The sequence below is a fragment of the Periophthalmus magnuspinnatus genome, chromosome 12 (assembly GCF_009829125.3).
Source record: "Periophthalmus magnuspinnatus isolate fPerMag1 chromosome 12, fPerMag1.2.pri, whole genome shotgun sequence".
Classification (NCBI taxonomy): Eukaryota; Metazoa; Chordata; class Actinopteri; order Gobiiformes; family Gobiidae; genus Periophthalmus; species Periophthalmus magnuspinnatus.
The window spans coordinates 15,329,291-15,346,809 of NC_047137.1; the positions used below are offsets into that span (position 1 = coordinate 15,329,291).

The 17,519-nt window shown below is 40.0% G+C and overlaps 1 protein-coding gene across 1 annotated transcript in view; it reads left to right on the plus strand.

Annotated features, from left to right (window-relative positions):
• exoc4 (exocyst complex component 4) overlaps positions 1–17,519 on the plus strand; it is a 266,766-nt gene that overhangs the window by 156,656 nt on the left and 92,591 nt on the right. Inside the window, exons 12-13 of the mRNA XM_033976073.2 lie at positions 10,540–10,642; positions 11,502–11,618. Of these exons, the coding sequence (XP_033831964.1) occupies positions 10,540–10,642; positions 11,502–11,618 (220 nt within the window). The remainder of the gene's footprint in view (positions 1–10,539; positions 10,643–11,501; positions 11,619–17,519) is intronic.

Below are 17,519 nucleotides of genomic sequence, written 5' to 3' on the forward strand. Positions count from 1 at the left end.
ACAACATTTGGAGTTCTCATAGTGAATAATTAACAAAAATTTACATAAGATTTATATTTATTTACATAATTAAAACACAAATACTGACTTCCATATGAGTAATTTGAAAACAATTGCAAATATATGGACACAGAAGTTATGGCTGGAAGGGCATCCGGTTTTATCAGACATATCAACTTCAAAATGTAACAAGGAAATGAACAGGCTAATCTTAAACGCTAACTGCTTCAATGGAAAAATACTATGGATGTTCTTCTATAGGTGATTGGAGTTGGTTTGGAAGCTGCTGAAGCTCGTGTCCGCGCGTTTCAGAGACAGTTAGCCACGTTGCCATAGCGATTAGCAACTTTTTTATCTTATCTTAGGTGAGCTGAGGTCCTTGATTTGCAGATTTCTACTGAACTAAAGGTAAAAAGTAGCTGTTAACTTGACATCACGAGGTGGAACGGAGCATTTTGAGCTTTGGAGACGACGATAAACGAATAAACGAGGATTATTCAAACACGTGTGAATGAAAAACACAACTCTACGTATGTTTTTGATGAGGAAACAACATTAAAACACGACTTAACGCTCACAAGAGTCCATTTTGTGCGACGTAGAACCTTTAAAAATGGCTGAAACGTCCGGATTGATCGAGACTTTGCGTCGTTTCTGTTCAGGCAACATATGGTTCGACAGTTTTTTTTTCTTTGTCACTTGGAAACAGTATTGACATTGTTGGAGTCCAGTTTACAGCCCCATAAACGGAAAAACAGATGCCACCGAGCGCCCGTGGGTTGAGCAGAACCGGCGTAGCATCGTTTATGAAAGTTACTGTACAAACGGGAGCTGTTTGGACGAGTATTTTCAGATCTGATCGCATTTAAAATAACTCTACACATCGCCTCCACAACACAGATTAGTGAGTTTTGATAGACGTAGCTGGCCTTTCAAACATATGTCCTTTGACCTTTAGCACATAGCACGTTTTATTCGTAAGTCTATTTTCTGTACTTCTCCACATGAGACTGTTAAAGGTTCGATAGTACACGAAATAGACTCTTGTGAGCTTTAAATAATGTTATAATGTTGTTAAAAGCACAAAAACAGACCTGGAGTTGTGTTTTGTTTCATTCACACACTTTATAATTAGTTTGTCCACATCTTCAAAGCTTAAAACGCTCATGAAGTGGTAGTTTTTGCAAGTTAGCGGCTACGTTTTATTGTGTTATTAATCAATTCCAGTGGCTGAAATTATCCAAATGATTCTAGAAATGAAGGCGTGTGGAGTTTAAAAACACAGCGGAGCACTTCCTGTATCACCGCACGATGACATCACGAGGTTGAACAGAGCGTTTTCAGTTTGAGAGAAGAACTCACAACTCCAGGTCTGTTTGTGATGAATAAACAACATTTTAACAGATCAGAAAATGGCGTAATATGAGCCCTTTAGCGTAGTAGCAACCACAACATGGGAGTTATATCTTGCCTCGACTTTTTAATTCTTTTTTTGCCATAAAAATCATGTTAAATGAAGTATCAGCGTGTACTTTTGCCTTTTTTTAATCACACAACTACCTCTATTTTACATAAACATTCTTATTTTTCCTTTGGTCGTCTTCGAGGGACGACATAAGCGCCTTACCGTAATGACAGTAACATTTTTAATCGGTCGCGGAGTTACGGTAACGGAAAGTCCGCGACCGCGAGTTTATCGGCGGCGATAGCATCCGACGCTATAGGCTTAAAAGCACAAAATAAAAAAAATAAAATAGTTCTCGTATCATCGTTAGTGGAGTTTGCCGTCACGTTACTACAAAAGACAACTAGCATGCTAACAATTCGTGGAGGATAAACACACGCTACTTCTCACTTTGACTTTAAGAGCTGCTTTTACAATATATCTGTACTGAGGCAAGACACTTTATTACTTAATAGAAATCCACTACAGCTGCCTCATTGTCAAGCTAACCCAATCTGCGTCGCGTATGCTAACAGTGCGGTAGAAATGCTAGTTTTTCTCATTGTTATTAGCGTGAAAGTAGCTCAGTTGTTAGAGTTTTTGTCCACTAATCTGAAGGTTGACGTTTTGAATCCTGCTTTCGACATAAACATCATCGATTTACAGGTTAGCGGTGCAATGCTAGCTCCCACACATGAACGCTATCGTTGTGTTCTTGGGCAAGACACTTAACCCACCTCGCCCCAGCGTCTGCATACACTCGTGTGTGAATTTGCGCGTGTGGTTTCTTGATGTAAAGCGCTTTGAGTGACTTGAAGGTGGAAAAAACGTGACCGATTAAGAGAAAACTACATAGAAAAGTGTATAAAGTGTGTGGTGAGGGGTTTTACAGCTGCAAAACATATAATAATTGTAAAAAATAAAGCTGATACTTCGCAGATTTTGCCTATTTCGGGTTATTTTTAGAACGTAACCCCCGCGATAAACGAGGCACACGCTATTTGCCACACAAAACAACGACAACTCTTTCTGACTGTAACGCAAACCCGCAGTATTTTACGTGCCTTCAGGAGGTCAAAGTTCTCTCCCCGCGCGTTCTTGCCGTTACCGTGACGTTGCGTGTACCAGCCCGAGACACAGCGCGTTTGATTTGCATATTTCTGTAGTCGTAGCTGCTTCCCTTGTGCTATTTATCCACGCATTTTAACCAGCCGCTCTGCTCTAAATTCCAAATGATTTCCTCCTATCCGAGCGCTCGGATCAGTGCTCGGCGTTGTCTGGCTCACTGGAGTACACCCTCAAAATGTAAATAGGCTGGATTTACTGCTCTACACACCTCAGTTTACTCACCTAGGTTGAACTTCTGTGCGGAGTCCATATATTTGCAGTTGTTTTCAAATTACTCATATGATCTGACTTTCTAATGAGGGACAGAAGTCAGTATTTGGGTATTAATTATGTAAATAAAGATAAATCTTATGTAAATCTGTTAATTATTCATTATAAAAGTGACTCTTGTGAGCTTTAATTCATGTTACCTCCTCAAAAACAGACCTGGAGTTGGTTTGGAAGCTGCTGAAGCTCGTGTCCGCGCGTTTCAGAGACGATTAGCCACGTTGCCATAGCGATTAGCAACTTTTTTTATCTTATCTTAGGTGAGCTGAGGTCCTTGATTTGCAGATTTCTACTGAACTAAAGGTAAAAAGTAGCTGTTAACTTGAAAACTCCCCCGTCACTTCTTGACATCACGAGGTGGAACGGAGCATTTTGAGCTTTGGAGACGACGATAAACGAATAAACGAGGATTATCCAAACACGCGTGGATGAAAAACACAACTCTACGTATGATTTTGATGAGGAAACGACATTAAAACACGACTTAACGCTCACAAGAGTCCATTTTGTGCAACGTAGAACCTTTAAAAATGGCTGTTTCATTCACACATGTTTAACACTTTATTATTAGTCTGTCTATATCTCCAAACCTCAAAACACTCTGTTCCACCTTGTGATGTCATGAAGTGATATTTTGCAAGTTAACAGCTACCGTTTACCTTTAGTTCAGCAGAGATGGGATAAAACACCTGTAATTGAATAAATGGAATATAGTTTAAAGCCATACTGTGGGACAGAGGTGCCAAAACTTTTTTTTTATCGAGGGCCACGTTTCAAAACATTTGAAGCGTAGAGCCACAATACAGTTTAAACACAGCTTTGACGGAGCCGCTGTGTATTAATAAGGCTTAAAACACATTAATTTTATGTCTGTATCTCACTGCAATGTGATGTTTGAGATTATAGTGATAGAAATAGTTTAATTTGCTGTTAAAAGTGCTGCTTATGATCAACTGGGCCGGTTCAGAAGGAGATAAAAACTGGTCTGAGGGCTGCGTTTAGCCCCCGGACCATAGTTTGGACACCCCTGCTGTAGGACAATTCAGGAAAAGCACTACATCTCCATGGAGACAACACGTGGCAAACTCTCAGCCAGAAAAGTCACATGTTCACATTTGAAGGACAGATCTGCAAAATGTTATAACACTGTTCCCACTTGGCATTATGGTGTAGGTTCTAAAACATGAAATACCAACGCAAAGGTACTTAAAGCACGCAAAACAAAGCAAAATTGACTCATTGAGCTTTAAGTCATGTTATAATGTTGTTGCCTCATCAAAAATAGACCTGGATTTGCAACTTGTGATGTCACGAAGTGGTAGTTTTCAAGTTAACAGCTACGTTTTACCTTTAGTTCAATAGAGATAAGTGGCAATTCCAGGTCTGAAATGATCAAAATGATTCTTGTGAAGGTGCGTGGAGTTTAAAAACACAATGGAGCACTTCCTGTATCACCACACGATGACATCACAAGGTGGAACAGAGCATTTTCAGTTCACGAAAAGAGCTTAAACGTGCAGGGATTGCGCGTTAAACATGTGTACACGAAACAAAACGCAACTCCAGGTCTGTTTGCGGTGAGGAAACATTAAAACAGTCTCAATATTCCATCTTACAAGTCCTCAAAATGTCGCCCGTAAACAGGAAACTAAACCCGGTGAACGTGCCTCTTCCCGCAATACTCAAATGTTATTGTCCTCCCCTGCGTCTGCCTGTGAGTAACCACCAACTTACAGATCCATCATCCTGATTTCTGTATCGGAACAATGGCAACAATGACAAGGCAAGACACAAACACAAACAACTCAACACGTCTCTAAACTGGCAACTTTTATCTGAAAATCTATTCTCTTTGAAATGAACTTGTCAGCGCGTTTTGTATTGGATGGGCAGTAGTATTGTTTTAACTGCTTTTTTACTTCATACATATTCACCCAACAGTGCTGCGCGGGGCTGCGGGCTATATCGAAATTTCAATTTGAAAACGCTTATCAAAACACTGCAATTATTTCGATGGCAAGTTTATTTGTATAGCACAATTGGTACACAGAGTAATTCAAAGTGCTTTACAGAATAAGAAAGACATTAAAATTACAATACAAACAGATCAGTCATATGCAGCGAAACAGAAGCATTCACTGGGTTTAAGTGTGTTAAAGTAGAGGTCTGTCTCATCCTTAAGGAGACTGTTCCAGGTTTTAGCTGAAATGCTGATTCCCCTTGTTTAGGTCCTGGTTTAGTCCATGTTTAGTCCATGTTTAGTCCATGTTTAGTCCACATTTATCACTGGTTTAGTCCTGGTTTTTGTCTTGGTTTAGTCCTGGTTTAGTACATTTTTAGTCCTAGTTTAGACCTGGTTTAGTCTTATTTTAGTGCTTGTTTAGTCCTTGTTTAGTCCATGTTTAGTCCATATGTAGTCCATGATTAATCCACATTTATTCCTGATTTAGTCAAGGTTTTTGTCTTGGTTTTTGTCTTGGTTTAGTCCTGGTTTAGTCCTGGTTTAGTCCATGTTTAGTACATATTTAGTCCACGTTTAGTCCATGTTTTGTCCACGCTTTGTTCTTGTTTAGTCCATGTTTAGTCCTGGTTTATCCACATTTAGTCCTGGTTTAGTCCTTGTTTAGTCTTATTTTAGTCCATGTTTAGTCTATATTTAGTCCATGATTAATCCACATTTATCCCTGGTTTAGTCCTGGTTTTTGTCTTGGTTTAGTCCTGGTTTAGTACATTTTTAGTCCTAGTTTAGACCTGGTTTAGTCTTATTTTAGTGCTTGTTTAGTCCTGGTTTAATCTTAGTTTAGTCCATATTTAGTCCATGATTAATCCACATTTATCCCTGATTTAGTCAAGGTTTTTGTCTTGGTTTAGTCCTGGTTTAGTTCTGGTTTAGTCCATGTTTAGTCCATGTTTTGTCCACGCTTTGTTCTTGTTTAGTCCATGTTTAGTCCTGGTTTATCCACATTTAGTCCTGGTTTAGTCCTGGTTTATTACATTTTTAGTCCTGGTTTAGACCTGGTTTAGTCTTATTTTAGTCCATGTTTAGTCCATATGTAGTCCATGATTAATCCACATTTATCCCTGGTTTAGTCAAGGTTTTTGTCTTGGTTTAGACCTGGTTTACTCCATATTTAGTACATGTTTAGTCCATGTTTTGTCCACGCTTTGCTCTTGTTTAGTCCATGTTTAGTCCTGGTTTAGTCCTGGTTTATCCACATTTAGTCCTGGTTTCGTCCTGGTTTCGTCCTGGTTTCATACTGGGTTAGTCTTTGTTTGGTTCGAGTTTAGTCCTGGATAAGTCTCTCTAAGTCTGGTTTTGACAGTATACATTTGATTTCTCTGTTTTTAGATGATAAAAAGCTGCAGATGTTATTGATTTGATGTGGCTGTTAAAGTCCATTATTACCTCTAGATTTCTATCCTGATTCAAAGGCTTTAGAGAGAGAGACTGGAGGTGAATACTCACATAAAAACATTGCTCGATAGGAGATTTTCTTCATTACATCGGACATTCTAGTGTCTTATAGAAATATCTCGTTGTCCTTTTAGTTTAGACCTCTGCAAACACGTTCTGAAATGTATGGGTTTCTTGTATTACTTAACTTTCATCCACGGAGCTTGTGTGAAAATCAATGGAGGATTCACTATAGATTTTGCTATACTTTCTCATGCTATCTATTTACGGCTAGCTTTGACATTGCACACATACTGTCACGCACGCACACTCCTGCAGACTAATTTGGCCTAAAAACTGCTGAGTGTTAGCCTCTCTCAGCTTGTGTCCCTGTGTAATAGCTTATCGTCAGGTGTTTCTGCATGCTACAGACTGTGTACTGTATGCTAATGCTAACCTGAGCTAATCAATCATTGCCCCTCGGATCTATACTCTCTATACGGGCCTGACCGCACTGCTACATCGCTGTACTGTAAGTAGGACACTGGTGCGATTTACGAGCAATTCCTGCGACTACTATGGTAATGGGTGATGCCGATACTGATTGTTTAGAAGCTCTGCCGATTATTTTTAGGCTAATATATAGGGCTGGGAGGAGGCCTCGGGAAGACCAAGGACACGCTGGAGGGACGATGTCTCTCGGCTGGTCTGGGAACGCCTTGAGGTCCCACCGGAGGAGCTGGAGGACGTGTCTGGGGTGAGGGAAGTCTGGGTTTGCGTTACTCAAACATGTGAATGAAACAAAACACAACTCCAGGTTTGTTTTTGACGAGGAAACAGCATTTTAGCACGACTTAAACCTCACAAGAGTCAGTTTTGCTTAATATAAAACCTTGAAACCATTTGCCTCGTCTTATTTTGTTGTTCCAGAGCAAGTATAACGCATTGATCAGTTTGCGTTGCTATTTTAAAATGATATAATGGGAAAATAGAACAAAAAACCCACACATAAACAGTAGGACATATTGGTATTTATGTGACCTTCTTGCTCAGAGCTTGGAGCTAGTATTCCATTAACCTCCGCTGCGGTTGCCAAAAAAATGCACCAAATTTCGTGTTTATTTTTGCGACTCGTAACCCTTTTCGTCTAGCGTCTCCTCCCTTCCTCCCGTATATTTATCGCCCGTCTGCCGAGTTCGGGTCGTCCGTGTTACAGGTCTTTCAGGTCACTGTATTCTTCTGAGAGGGTTTGATTTATTTGCGCATTTATCCTCGCTGATTGCTCGAGAAGGCGCTCACTCTTGCATGCGCTGCCCCCTGGTGTAAGCGAGAGGAGGCCAGTGACCGGTGATTCTCTGACGAATGGGTTGCGTGTCGCTCTTCGCCCGCCCATATATTACTGTCTGACCCTATCTGACCAAGCAGACACCAGCTCAGGGGAGAAGGAGCCGGCTCACCCCAAGCTCGATCCAGTTTTGTATCATTAACCAGGTACTTAGCCCCGGAAAGTCCATGCATTTTGGGGGTTTATTAGATTGGGAGCCTCGATAATTCACTGAACAGATCCCGAACAGCGTCTGCGTAACTCCAGGGATAAGGAACTGGCAAACAATTATTTCTCAATATATACTAGATTGAGAATCATTGTCCTTGTGCAACAGGAAACTTCAGCTAATTCGTTTGGATGTGTTTACGAAATCTATTCTTTGTCCGTCGCCCGCTGGTCTTTTTGTGGTAATTAGTGATGCGATGTTTGCGAACGAGTCGGCTCTTTTGAAAGGCTGGATCCGGATCTCATTTTTTTAAAAGAGCCGAATCTTGTTCTTTCAGATTTGTCTGCGTTTTTAAACTGATTAACACCGAACCGACACAAAAATAAGCACAAAAGCAGAGCAGCGTGCACGTAAAAACACATTTAGCATCATAACAGTTTGTTTTTAAATTATTATTATTATTGTAGTGCAACTTTTTATTTATTTTTCAAACATATTTAAGCCTTGGTTGTTTCTCTCTGTGATTAGTTTATTGTTAAAATGACTTCTTACATTGGATTCTGTCACATAAATAAATAATCAAAGAGCCAGGCTTCTGAACAGCGCTTTGAAACGGACAGATCCAAAAGATTCGGATCCCATAAAAGAGCCGAAAGTACAAATTTCTTCAATGTTTACGTCTACACACGTTTACATACAAAAAATTAAAACTTCATGTTGATACTAACATTGATTCTCAAAACAATTACAATGATAAATAATGCATTAGTCCAGGGGTGTCAGACTCAAATGCTCCTCTCAAAGGACCAAATGTCAAATAAATATAACTACTTTTAAACTTGTTAATCAACTGTTTTTGTATTTATTACTCATTCAAGTTACAAATATTTCATATGTATTTGCCATGATGTAAAAATATGGCTGTGTAACTGTGTTTTTCCTGATAAAATCACATTTTAAGAACATCATACCTTTTAATTTACCCCGTTGAGGGCCACATAAAATGATGTAGAGGGCCACATTTAGCCCGCGGGCCTTGAGTTTGACACATGTATTATTTATTATTATATATTTCATTTAATTTTACTGTTTTAACTTGATATTTATTTAATTTTAATATATTATTTTGATATTTACTTAATTTTTTTATTTATTTAATTGTATTATTTTTTCTTCTTCATGGGGGGGTTAACAGAACATAATTGAGGGTCACTGTTTTAAACTTAAACAGTTCCTTCATTTGCATTTGTGTTTGTAATCCGTACTTTCATCCCTTGTAGTATTTGGCAAAGCTACTCCATGTTTTTAAAGTACATCTTCCACACCTTCACGTACTCGACTTATTCGTACAGTCTCCGTTCTGATCGGGTATGTGCCGTTAAAACACTAAAACTAAAAACTTGAGGTTGATACTAAGGACAAGGGCAAGACAATACGACAAATCTTCTTCTGGAAACCATTATTTCTCATTGTGTTGTGGTGAATTATTGTCCTGTTGCAGTGGGGAAATGTCAGCAGTTCATTTGTTTGCATTTGTGTACTGTACATCATGTCTGTCTAAAACCCTCTAGTTAGTAAACATCGTCTTTTGGTAATTTACAGATCCGATTTTTTTTCCATATTGAGGTTTTTTAAGGAGAGGGCTTGAATCTCTCTAGAACACCCAAATATAATGCCAGAAATCGCACCAGCCAAAGTAACGAGTGCGGAATGAGTTCATTTTCAGCTCAAAAAGTTAATATCAGAGTTACATAGAACCATTCAACAATATAATGATTTAAATACTTAATAAAACAAAAAAGAAATATTGTCTTTTCTATGGTCAATTATGAGTCACCTGTAGACCGTTTATATAAATGGACATAGCTAACCTGCTAGCTGCCGCGTTACAAACAGGAAGTGACCATGTGTGCGCTTCCAGCTTCATCGACTCTGGCTCCATTTCACTTTCTATTGAAAAGCTGTGTCCCCTCTCTCTGTACCTGCTGCTGTCAGACTCGACATTTTGTTCTTAAACTGTTCGTATTAACCCGCTCTACATGATCCCGCTGTTTTTATTTCGCTTTTGTGTCGGTAACTCGAGATATGAACATTAACAACAGACAAATCCGGCGTTTTCTTTCCCTGAGATCGCTCCCTGTAGCGTTAGCAACAGGTTTGATTGACAGCGTTGCTAAGTGCCCGCTCCCTGTTAAACCAGCAGCGCGGACTGGTTACTTTCGCGAGCTCTCTCTGGATTGGCTCTTTGGTTGCTATGATACTCGTGGTCGGGATTCCAAATATGGGAAAACGACTCGAAATTTGCCGCTATAACTGCTAGCCTCGATTAGCTTCACACTCACTTAATCCACTTCTTCGTACTTCTTATGCTTGGAATTGTTTTAAGTATCATCTTGCATTTATACAGTTACTAAATACTTACTACAAAAAAAAACAAAAAAAAAACTCCAAAAACACCTTGATAAACATGCATTCATACAGTGAACGTCGCCGCCTTTCCACAAATCTGACCTGTAACTCGGCTCGCTGACGTCACTCGCTTGATTCTTTGGAGAAATACACGTTTAAGGTCATATTCTGGAACATTCCGAGCAAAGCAAAGCCGTCTCTCTTGCTCACTAAACGTGTACAAGTATTTTTTCTGTTGATTTCCATTGGCCCGGTGCGGTTTGGCCCGGTGACATCATAATTCAGTTGAGACGCTCGAGTGCGATAATGAAACAGTTTTGTACGTTTCCGCCGCACACCTGATGGGGCTGGATTAGCTGTTTTTGGAGCCTTTGGTGATAATTATTCATGTTTTCTCTTCACAGATTTATCCAGGAGATCGAAATGAACATGGGGCCAAGCCAAGCCAAGCAGTGCCAGCTCCGAGCGTTTCTCACTTACTACATCAACGACCTCTTCCTCAACCAAGTCTGTTTAATTAAGTTTATTCACTTCATTTTAGTGCAAAAGTTTTATCCGTTTTTATTTTTAAATCTGGTATTTCTGTGGCTACAAGTATTATATTATATTCTAGACTCATAAATACACCGGACATATCATCTTTATTCAAAAGTAAATCTAAATCTGAAGGTCTTTTTATACCCATTATCAATTTAGTTTGCCTAAAAATGCCTTAAATGCCTTAAAAAAACAACTTTTCTCTTAAAACAAAGGAAATAAGCTAATGTTTAAAGGTCACGTATTATGCAAAATTGACTCTTGTGAGCTTAATCGTGTTATAATGTTGTTACTTCATCAAAAACAGACCTGGAGTTGTGTTTTGTTTCATTCACTAACCTTTTATTATTAGTCTATCTGCATCTCCAAAGCTCAAAACGCTCCGTTCCACCTTGTGATGTCACGAACTGGTAGTTTTCCAAGTTTACAGCTCCTTTTTTTACCTTTTGTTCAGTAGAAATTGGCAATTCCAGGGATGAAAATGATGGAATATGGAGTTTAAAAACACAGTGGAGCACTTCCTGTATCACCACATGACATCACAAGGTTGATATTTGATGGATATTTGTGCGTTAATCGTGTGAATTAAACAAAACGACACAGGTTATTGCTAGCTTGATGTTTTGTCGCATATGGACTTGTCTTTAAAAGCTGAGGACTTGTTTATTTCCAGGGCTTTAGTGATATATAAAGATAGGTATTTATGTCATTTATGAAACATTTAAGATATAAATTCCTCCACACCACGTACCAGCTCAAAAATGTTTCACACCCAGAGCATATTTTGCATCAGAATTTCGCGCTGACGTGTTCATTTGTCTCGTTTTAGGTGCGAACAGAAATCAACAAAGAGATCGAGGCCGTGAGTAAAGCCGCCGACCCTCTGAAGATCCTCGCCAACGCAGACACGATGAAGGTCTTGGGCGTCCAGAGACCACTGCTACAGGTACAGGGACTACTACTACTACTACTACTACCAGTACTACGACGACTACTGCTACTACTACTACTATTGGATATCACTGGTAAACAATTGAACTGGGCCAAATTAGGATAAACTGAGGTGTTTTTTTATTGCCAAAAAGCCCTGAAAAACATGCACTTTTTAATGTGAGATGGGTTGCCTCTCCACAGATCTGACCTGTAACTCGGCCTGGTGGCGTCTACTTGAAGTTTAATGTATACTACTGATATAATACTGTGGAATATTCCAGGCATAGTGCATTTTTAAATCAGACCTGTTCCTACAAATGAAAAGCTGCTCCTCCCTCGTGTGACGTGCAGCTGTCCATAGGACGAGCCGACGGCATGTGGCGCTTTGTTGTGTTGTGTTTACGGCGACGTCAGCTCCCATTGGCCGCCGCAGTTTTCTAACATGGAAGTCAGCGAGCTTGTTTCTTTTACTGAGTCGTTTTCGATGAATATTGTGGTTTAAAATGTGCAAATTATAAAAGAATGATCCACGGACGTCAGATTATAACTACACAATAGGTCTGCTTTAATGCCACTGTGGGGAATATTCCAGGGGAAGCAATAACATCTGCGCGGAGACAAGCAGAAAAGTTACTTAGTGCACCTTTAAATAAAAAAGGGAAAAAATAAAGTACTTGTGTGAACACATTGATTCAACCTTCATACCTTTAGTGCAGCAGCTCTTCTCCATATGACGCCAGCTCAGGGATATAATGTGAGTCATTAAATGTACATTTGTCTCCTGGACGCCGTCTCTGTGGGAGGGAGCAGCGGTGGCAGTTACAGAGAGACTCTGTGGGCGTCAGGTTCACTCGGGTTTGTTTACGACTTAGGCCCCTCCTTAACGAGCTCTGCAGCATCTTGCTAATTATGCTGCTGTGGCTAATGAGGCTTTCTGCTGATGGAGGGAGTGCAGTGAAACACGGCCTTTGTTTGGACTTTTGCCTTTATAATTGGGACGAATGAAAGAGAGACCAGGGTCCTGTCCAGAGACCAGGGTCCTGTCCAGAGACCAGGGTCCTGTCCAGAGACCAGGGTCCTGACCAGAGACCAGGGTCCTGTCCAGAGACCAGAGTCCTGTCCAGAGACCAGGGTCCTGTCCAGGGACCAGGGTCCTGTCCAGAGACCAGGGTCCTGACCAGGGACCAGGGTCCTGTCCAGAGACCAGAGTCCTGACCAGGGTCCTGTCCAGAGACCAGGGTCCTGACCAGGGTCCTGTCCAGAGACCAGGGTCCTGTCCTGAGACCAGGGTCCTGTCCTGAGACCAGGGTCCTGTCCAGAGTCCTGTCCAGAGACCAGGGTCCTGTCCAGGGTCCTGTCCAGAGACCAGGGTCTTACCTTTAAAAAAGTTTGATTTCATGAATCTGGTCATACACTGGAGCAGTGCTGATCTGTTAAACTATTGAAATGAAAGAAAATGAAGGATTTCACTGTTGGTTAATGTCAGTAAATGTGAGTAATCGTAAAATTGTGACGTTTTTATCTCAGTTTTTGCATTTTTAATATTAGGCCTTGGTGAAAGTGAAAGTTTCCTCATATTGATCAATCAAAATGTTCTTTTGTCTCCTTAAAATCAAAATTAGGGTTTGGGATATGACAAAAAAGTCATTGTTATTGGGGCAACAGTGGCTCAGTTGGTAGAGCGTTTGTCCACTGATCCGACCCACAGGTTGGCGGTGCGATTCCAGCTCCCACAAATGAATACTATTATTGTGACCTTGGGCAAGATGTAAAGCGCTTTGAGCGATTTGAAGGTGGAAAAGAGCTTGTTTTGACAGTTTTTTTTCCTCTCTCATCACAATTTTCGATTAAATTTTATGTTGTCTTCTTAAAAACAAATAAAACATTAACTTCCTGAACATTATCAATACAGGCTTTTGCTGAAATGATGCTCAATGATGCTAAAACGCTACAGTATCAGCTCTGTTCTGTCCCGTATTTTAATTCTTAACTCTATCTAAAACGGCTGAGAAACGACCAGGTGGTGTGGCTGCTCAAGTATGACCGAAACGCATAATTAAAAAGCACAATGGCAGTTCCATATAACGCTCGCTCGACTCCCCAGTAACGCGGCAGATGTGGGTATGATTGGGTTAGCGTTAACGTGTGCTACACCGAAGAAACGTGTGTTTTTTTTCTATGTGTTTGAGAGCCAGTCGCTAACAGACACAGACACACACAACGCTGACGTGAAGTAAAAGCCAGAGTAGAGCTGGATGTCTTTCAAAATTATCTACAAACACAGCAAAAAAAAGTACATTAAGGATGTCACGGTGTCGCGTTATAGTTAGGGCGGGGCAATTAGTCATGTTTTAATGGATTAAGCTAACCATATTTTCTGGACTTATACTCAGACACAATTTATATCACCGTATCAAGTTCCTAGTTTGTGAACTGTGTTCACAGACTATGGCAATAAAAGTCTTCTGATTCTGATTCTGATATGTGAAATGTGTTTTTTTCTTCATTATTTTGCATTTTTTTGTCCGGTGCGACTTATATTCAGGTGCAACTTATACTCCAGTGCGGCTAATATATTAAACATATTTCACATATAAATCGAGTCTGAGTATAAGTCGCACTCTTATACTCAGACTCGATTTATATGTGAAATATGTTTTTTTTCTTCATTATTATGCTTTTTTTTTTTTTTTGTCTGGTGTGACTTATACTCAGGTGCGTTTTATATGTGAAATATGTTTTTTTCTTCATTATTTTGCATTTTTTTGTCCAGTGCGACTTATATTCTGACACAATTTATATGTGAAATATGTTTTTTTCTTCATTATTATGCTTTTTTTTTGTCCGGTGCGACTTATACTCCGGGAAATACGGTCATTTCTAATCGTCAGCTTGGGTTTTTTCAATAGAAAACAGTCCACAGCTGATCCTCTGTCAGTAAAAGCATGTGGTTTGTAGCAGAGTTTAAATTTCGGAGGAAGAAATTAGCTTAAACGTTTAGGAAATTCATATTGAAAGAAGGATTTTGATTTGTTTGTTAAGAAGACAAAACAAAGCCGACAGTAAAGTGGCAGATGTGGGTATGATTGGGTTTGCGTTACCGCGTGCTCCTCCTTCCGAAGAAGCGTTTTTTGATGTGTTTGAGAGCCAGTCGCTATCAAACACAGACACACAACGCTGCCATCGAGTGCGGTGTTGAAAAAGCACGCCACAGAGCATTAAACACACGATCTGAGATGGGAAAGTAAAACCATGGGGGACTGTCTGTGTTGTATACATGTGTTCACTGAAATGACTCAAGCACAAAGTCTGTAGGTTGCTGTGTTAGATCATTGGTTCACGAGCTTTTCAGGAAATGTACCAATCTTAAAGGTCCTATATTACACAAAACTGACTCTTTGTGAGCTTCAAGTCACGTTATAATAATGTTGTTACCGCCTCAAAAACAGACCTGGAGTTGTGTTTTGTTTCATTTCATTCATTCAAACAGCGTAAAATCAGCCTTTGAGTAATATTTGGCTTTTAGGACTAGATCAAGACCAAATCCATAGTCTAGCTGATCTCAAATTTGTTTTGTTTTGATACGATACTTGTATTGGTAAAAGCTCTGATACCGCACATTTTTCAGGTATCGGTGTCGGTGAGTACTCAGACCAAATCACCGATCTGATGCCACTCTGTATTTTCCAGAATTAGTACCTGTAGATGTGAGCACTGCCGCTGTTGACGTCTGTGGCTAATGCTAATGCTAACGCCCAGAGCAGGTTAAATGCAAACTGTGGAGGCTCTGCAGACACTTAAAACACGCTAATAATGACAGACAAGACATTAGCGCTTTGATAGCTTCGTTTAGCCTTTGGAGTGGACGCTGAACTTGGTAAAATAAGTACAGAGAGTGCAGCCCGACAACAGCGCTAATACAATAACAGTGCTAACAGGGCAACAGCGCTAGCACAGTAACAGAGCCAACAGGGCAACAGCGCTAACAGGGCAACAGTGCTAACAGGGCAACAGCGGTAACAGGGCAACAGCGGTAACACAATAACAGTGCTAACAGGGCAACAGCGGTAACACTGTAACAGAGCTAACAGGGCAACAGCGCTAACACAACAACAATGCTAATACGACAGCAGCGCTTACACTACAACAGTGCTAACAGGTAAACAGCGCTAACACAGTAACAGTGCTAACAGGGCAACAGCGCTAACACAATAAAAGAGCTAACAGGGCAACAGTGCTAACAGGGTAATGGCGCTAACATCACAACAGCACTAACATGGACTTTATTTACAATTTAAAAACTATAAATACCATACTGTGAAACATTTCCGGTAAAGCAAAAACATCGCAGCAAAAAAAAAGTTAATTCAAAGTTTATAATTATCTAAAAAAAAGTTGTTATTATTATTATTATTATTAAATATTATTAATTTCTTAGGATAAGGCTAGGGGCACTAAAATTTTAGAAGACTGATGGTGAGATGTAACAGTTTTAAATGTCGTATCACCATCAAAAACATAAGTGAGTTTTCCGTTGTTCTCATATCGCTAATTATTATGTTTAGCACAATATTTAAAGCAGCAGTTCGATCTGTACAGGTACGATGGATGAAGTGTCTTGCTCAGTAACACAACACCGTGGGACTTCGCAATTTTCCCAACCAATAGAGTGTTTCCATCCCCAATTTATGATGTCATCTGGGGGTATCATGGTTATTGGGGTCACACACATGCACTCGTGTAATCCTGCATCTAGAATATATATGAATGTATTAGCATAGCATTGACTTTTGGAGACTCAGACATCGTTTAATTTATAGAGTGAACGCTGCGTCTGTTTTTGACCACGTCTCTATCTGCAGGACTGTTGCCACGTAGAGGTCAAAGTTCATACTATCCATTTTACGCGATGCATTTTTATCCTATCGTCACCATAGTGTAGCTAACGGTAATATGTCAGTATATTTATTTTCACGATAACAGAAGAATTATTGTTCTATATTTGTGTGTCTAAACATTTCTGTCTTTAGTTTATTAATTTTATACTTTGACCTTTTGTGAGTCACGTGTCACGTTTTGCCCCGGAAGTTAAACGGAGAGAGGGAAAAAATAGTAGATGCGAAAGTGTAAAGAGACGACGCAGTGCAAAGAAAAGACGTCAAAATGCTACTTAACTACTGCTTGTGATAACGGCAAACGCGGTAAACATAATTTTGTTCTGTATTTATGTAGGTATTTTATGTATCAGTGCTAAGCTAATTTTTGTCTATCTGTCTTTTAGTTTTCGCGGTGTTGAACGTGTGGAAAGTGTGAAAGAGAATACATATCGACACACGTGAACATCAGTATAGAGCCTGAAGTCCTTTTTTATGAAGAAAAGCAAGCTAGCTACACATAGACTGTATATATAAATGTACATAGCTAACTCGCTAGCCGCCGCGTTCCAGCTTCCGGCTAAAATGTTCGCATTCACCCGCTCTACATGATCCTGGTGTTTTTATTTCGATATTGCGTCTGTAACTCAAATCAAATCAGGCGGCTTCTTTCCCCCGAGGTCACTCCCGCTAGCGTTAGCAACAGGTTTGATTGCTAACGCTAGCTAACGCTGCTAAACCAGTGATGCAGGTGGGAAGGGGCGTTACCTTTACGGCTTCGCTCCGGATTGGCTCTTTGGTTGCTATGATACTCGTGGTCGGGAATTCCAAGTATTGAATTCGGCTGCAAATTAGCCGCTATAACTGCTAGCCTCGATGAGCTTCATTTTCTGTGGGTGACGTCACACTCGACTATAATCGTTACTAACGCTGAAACGGGAAATGATTTCACTGTCGCTAAGGACCAGCAGTGAACACACAAGATTATACATAATATTTTAATATATTGTAAAAAGAGATGTTTATATTGGTTAGCCGGC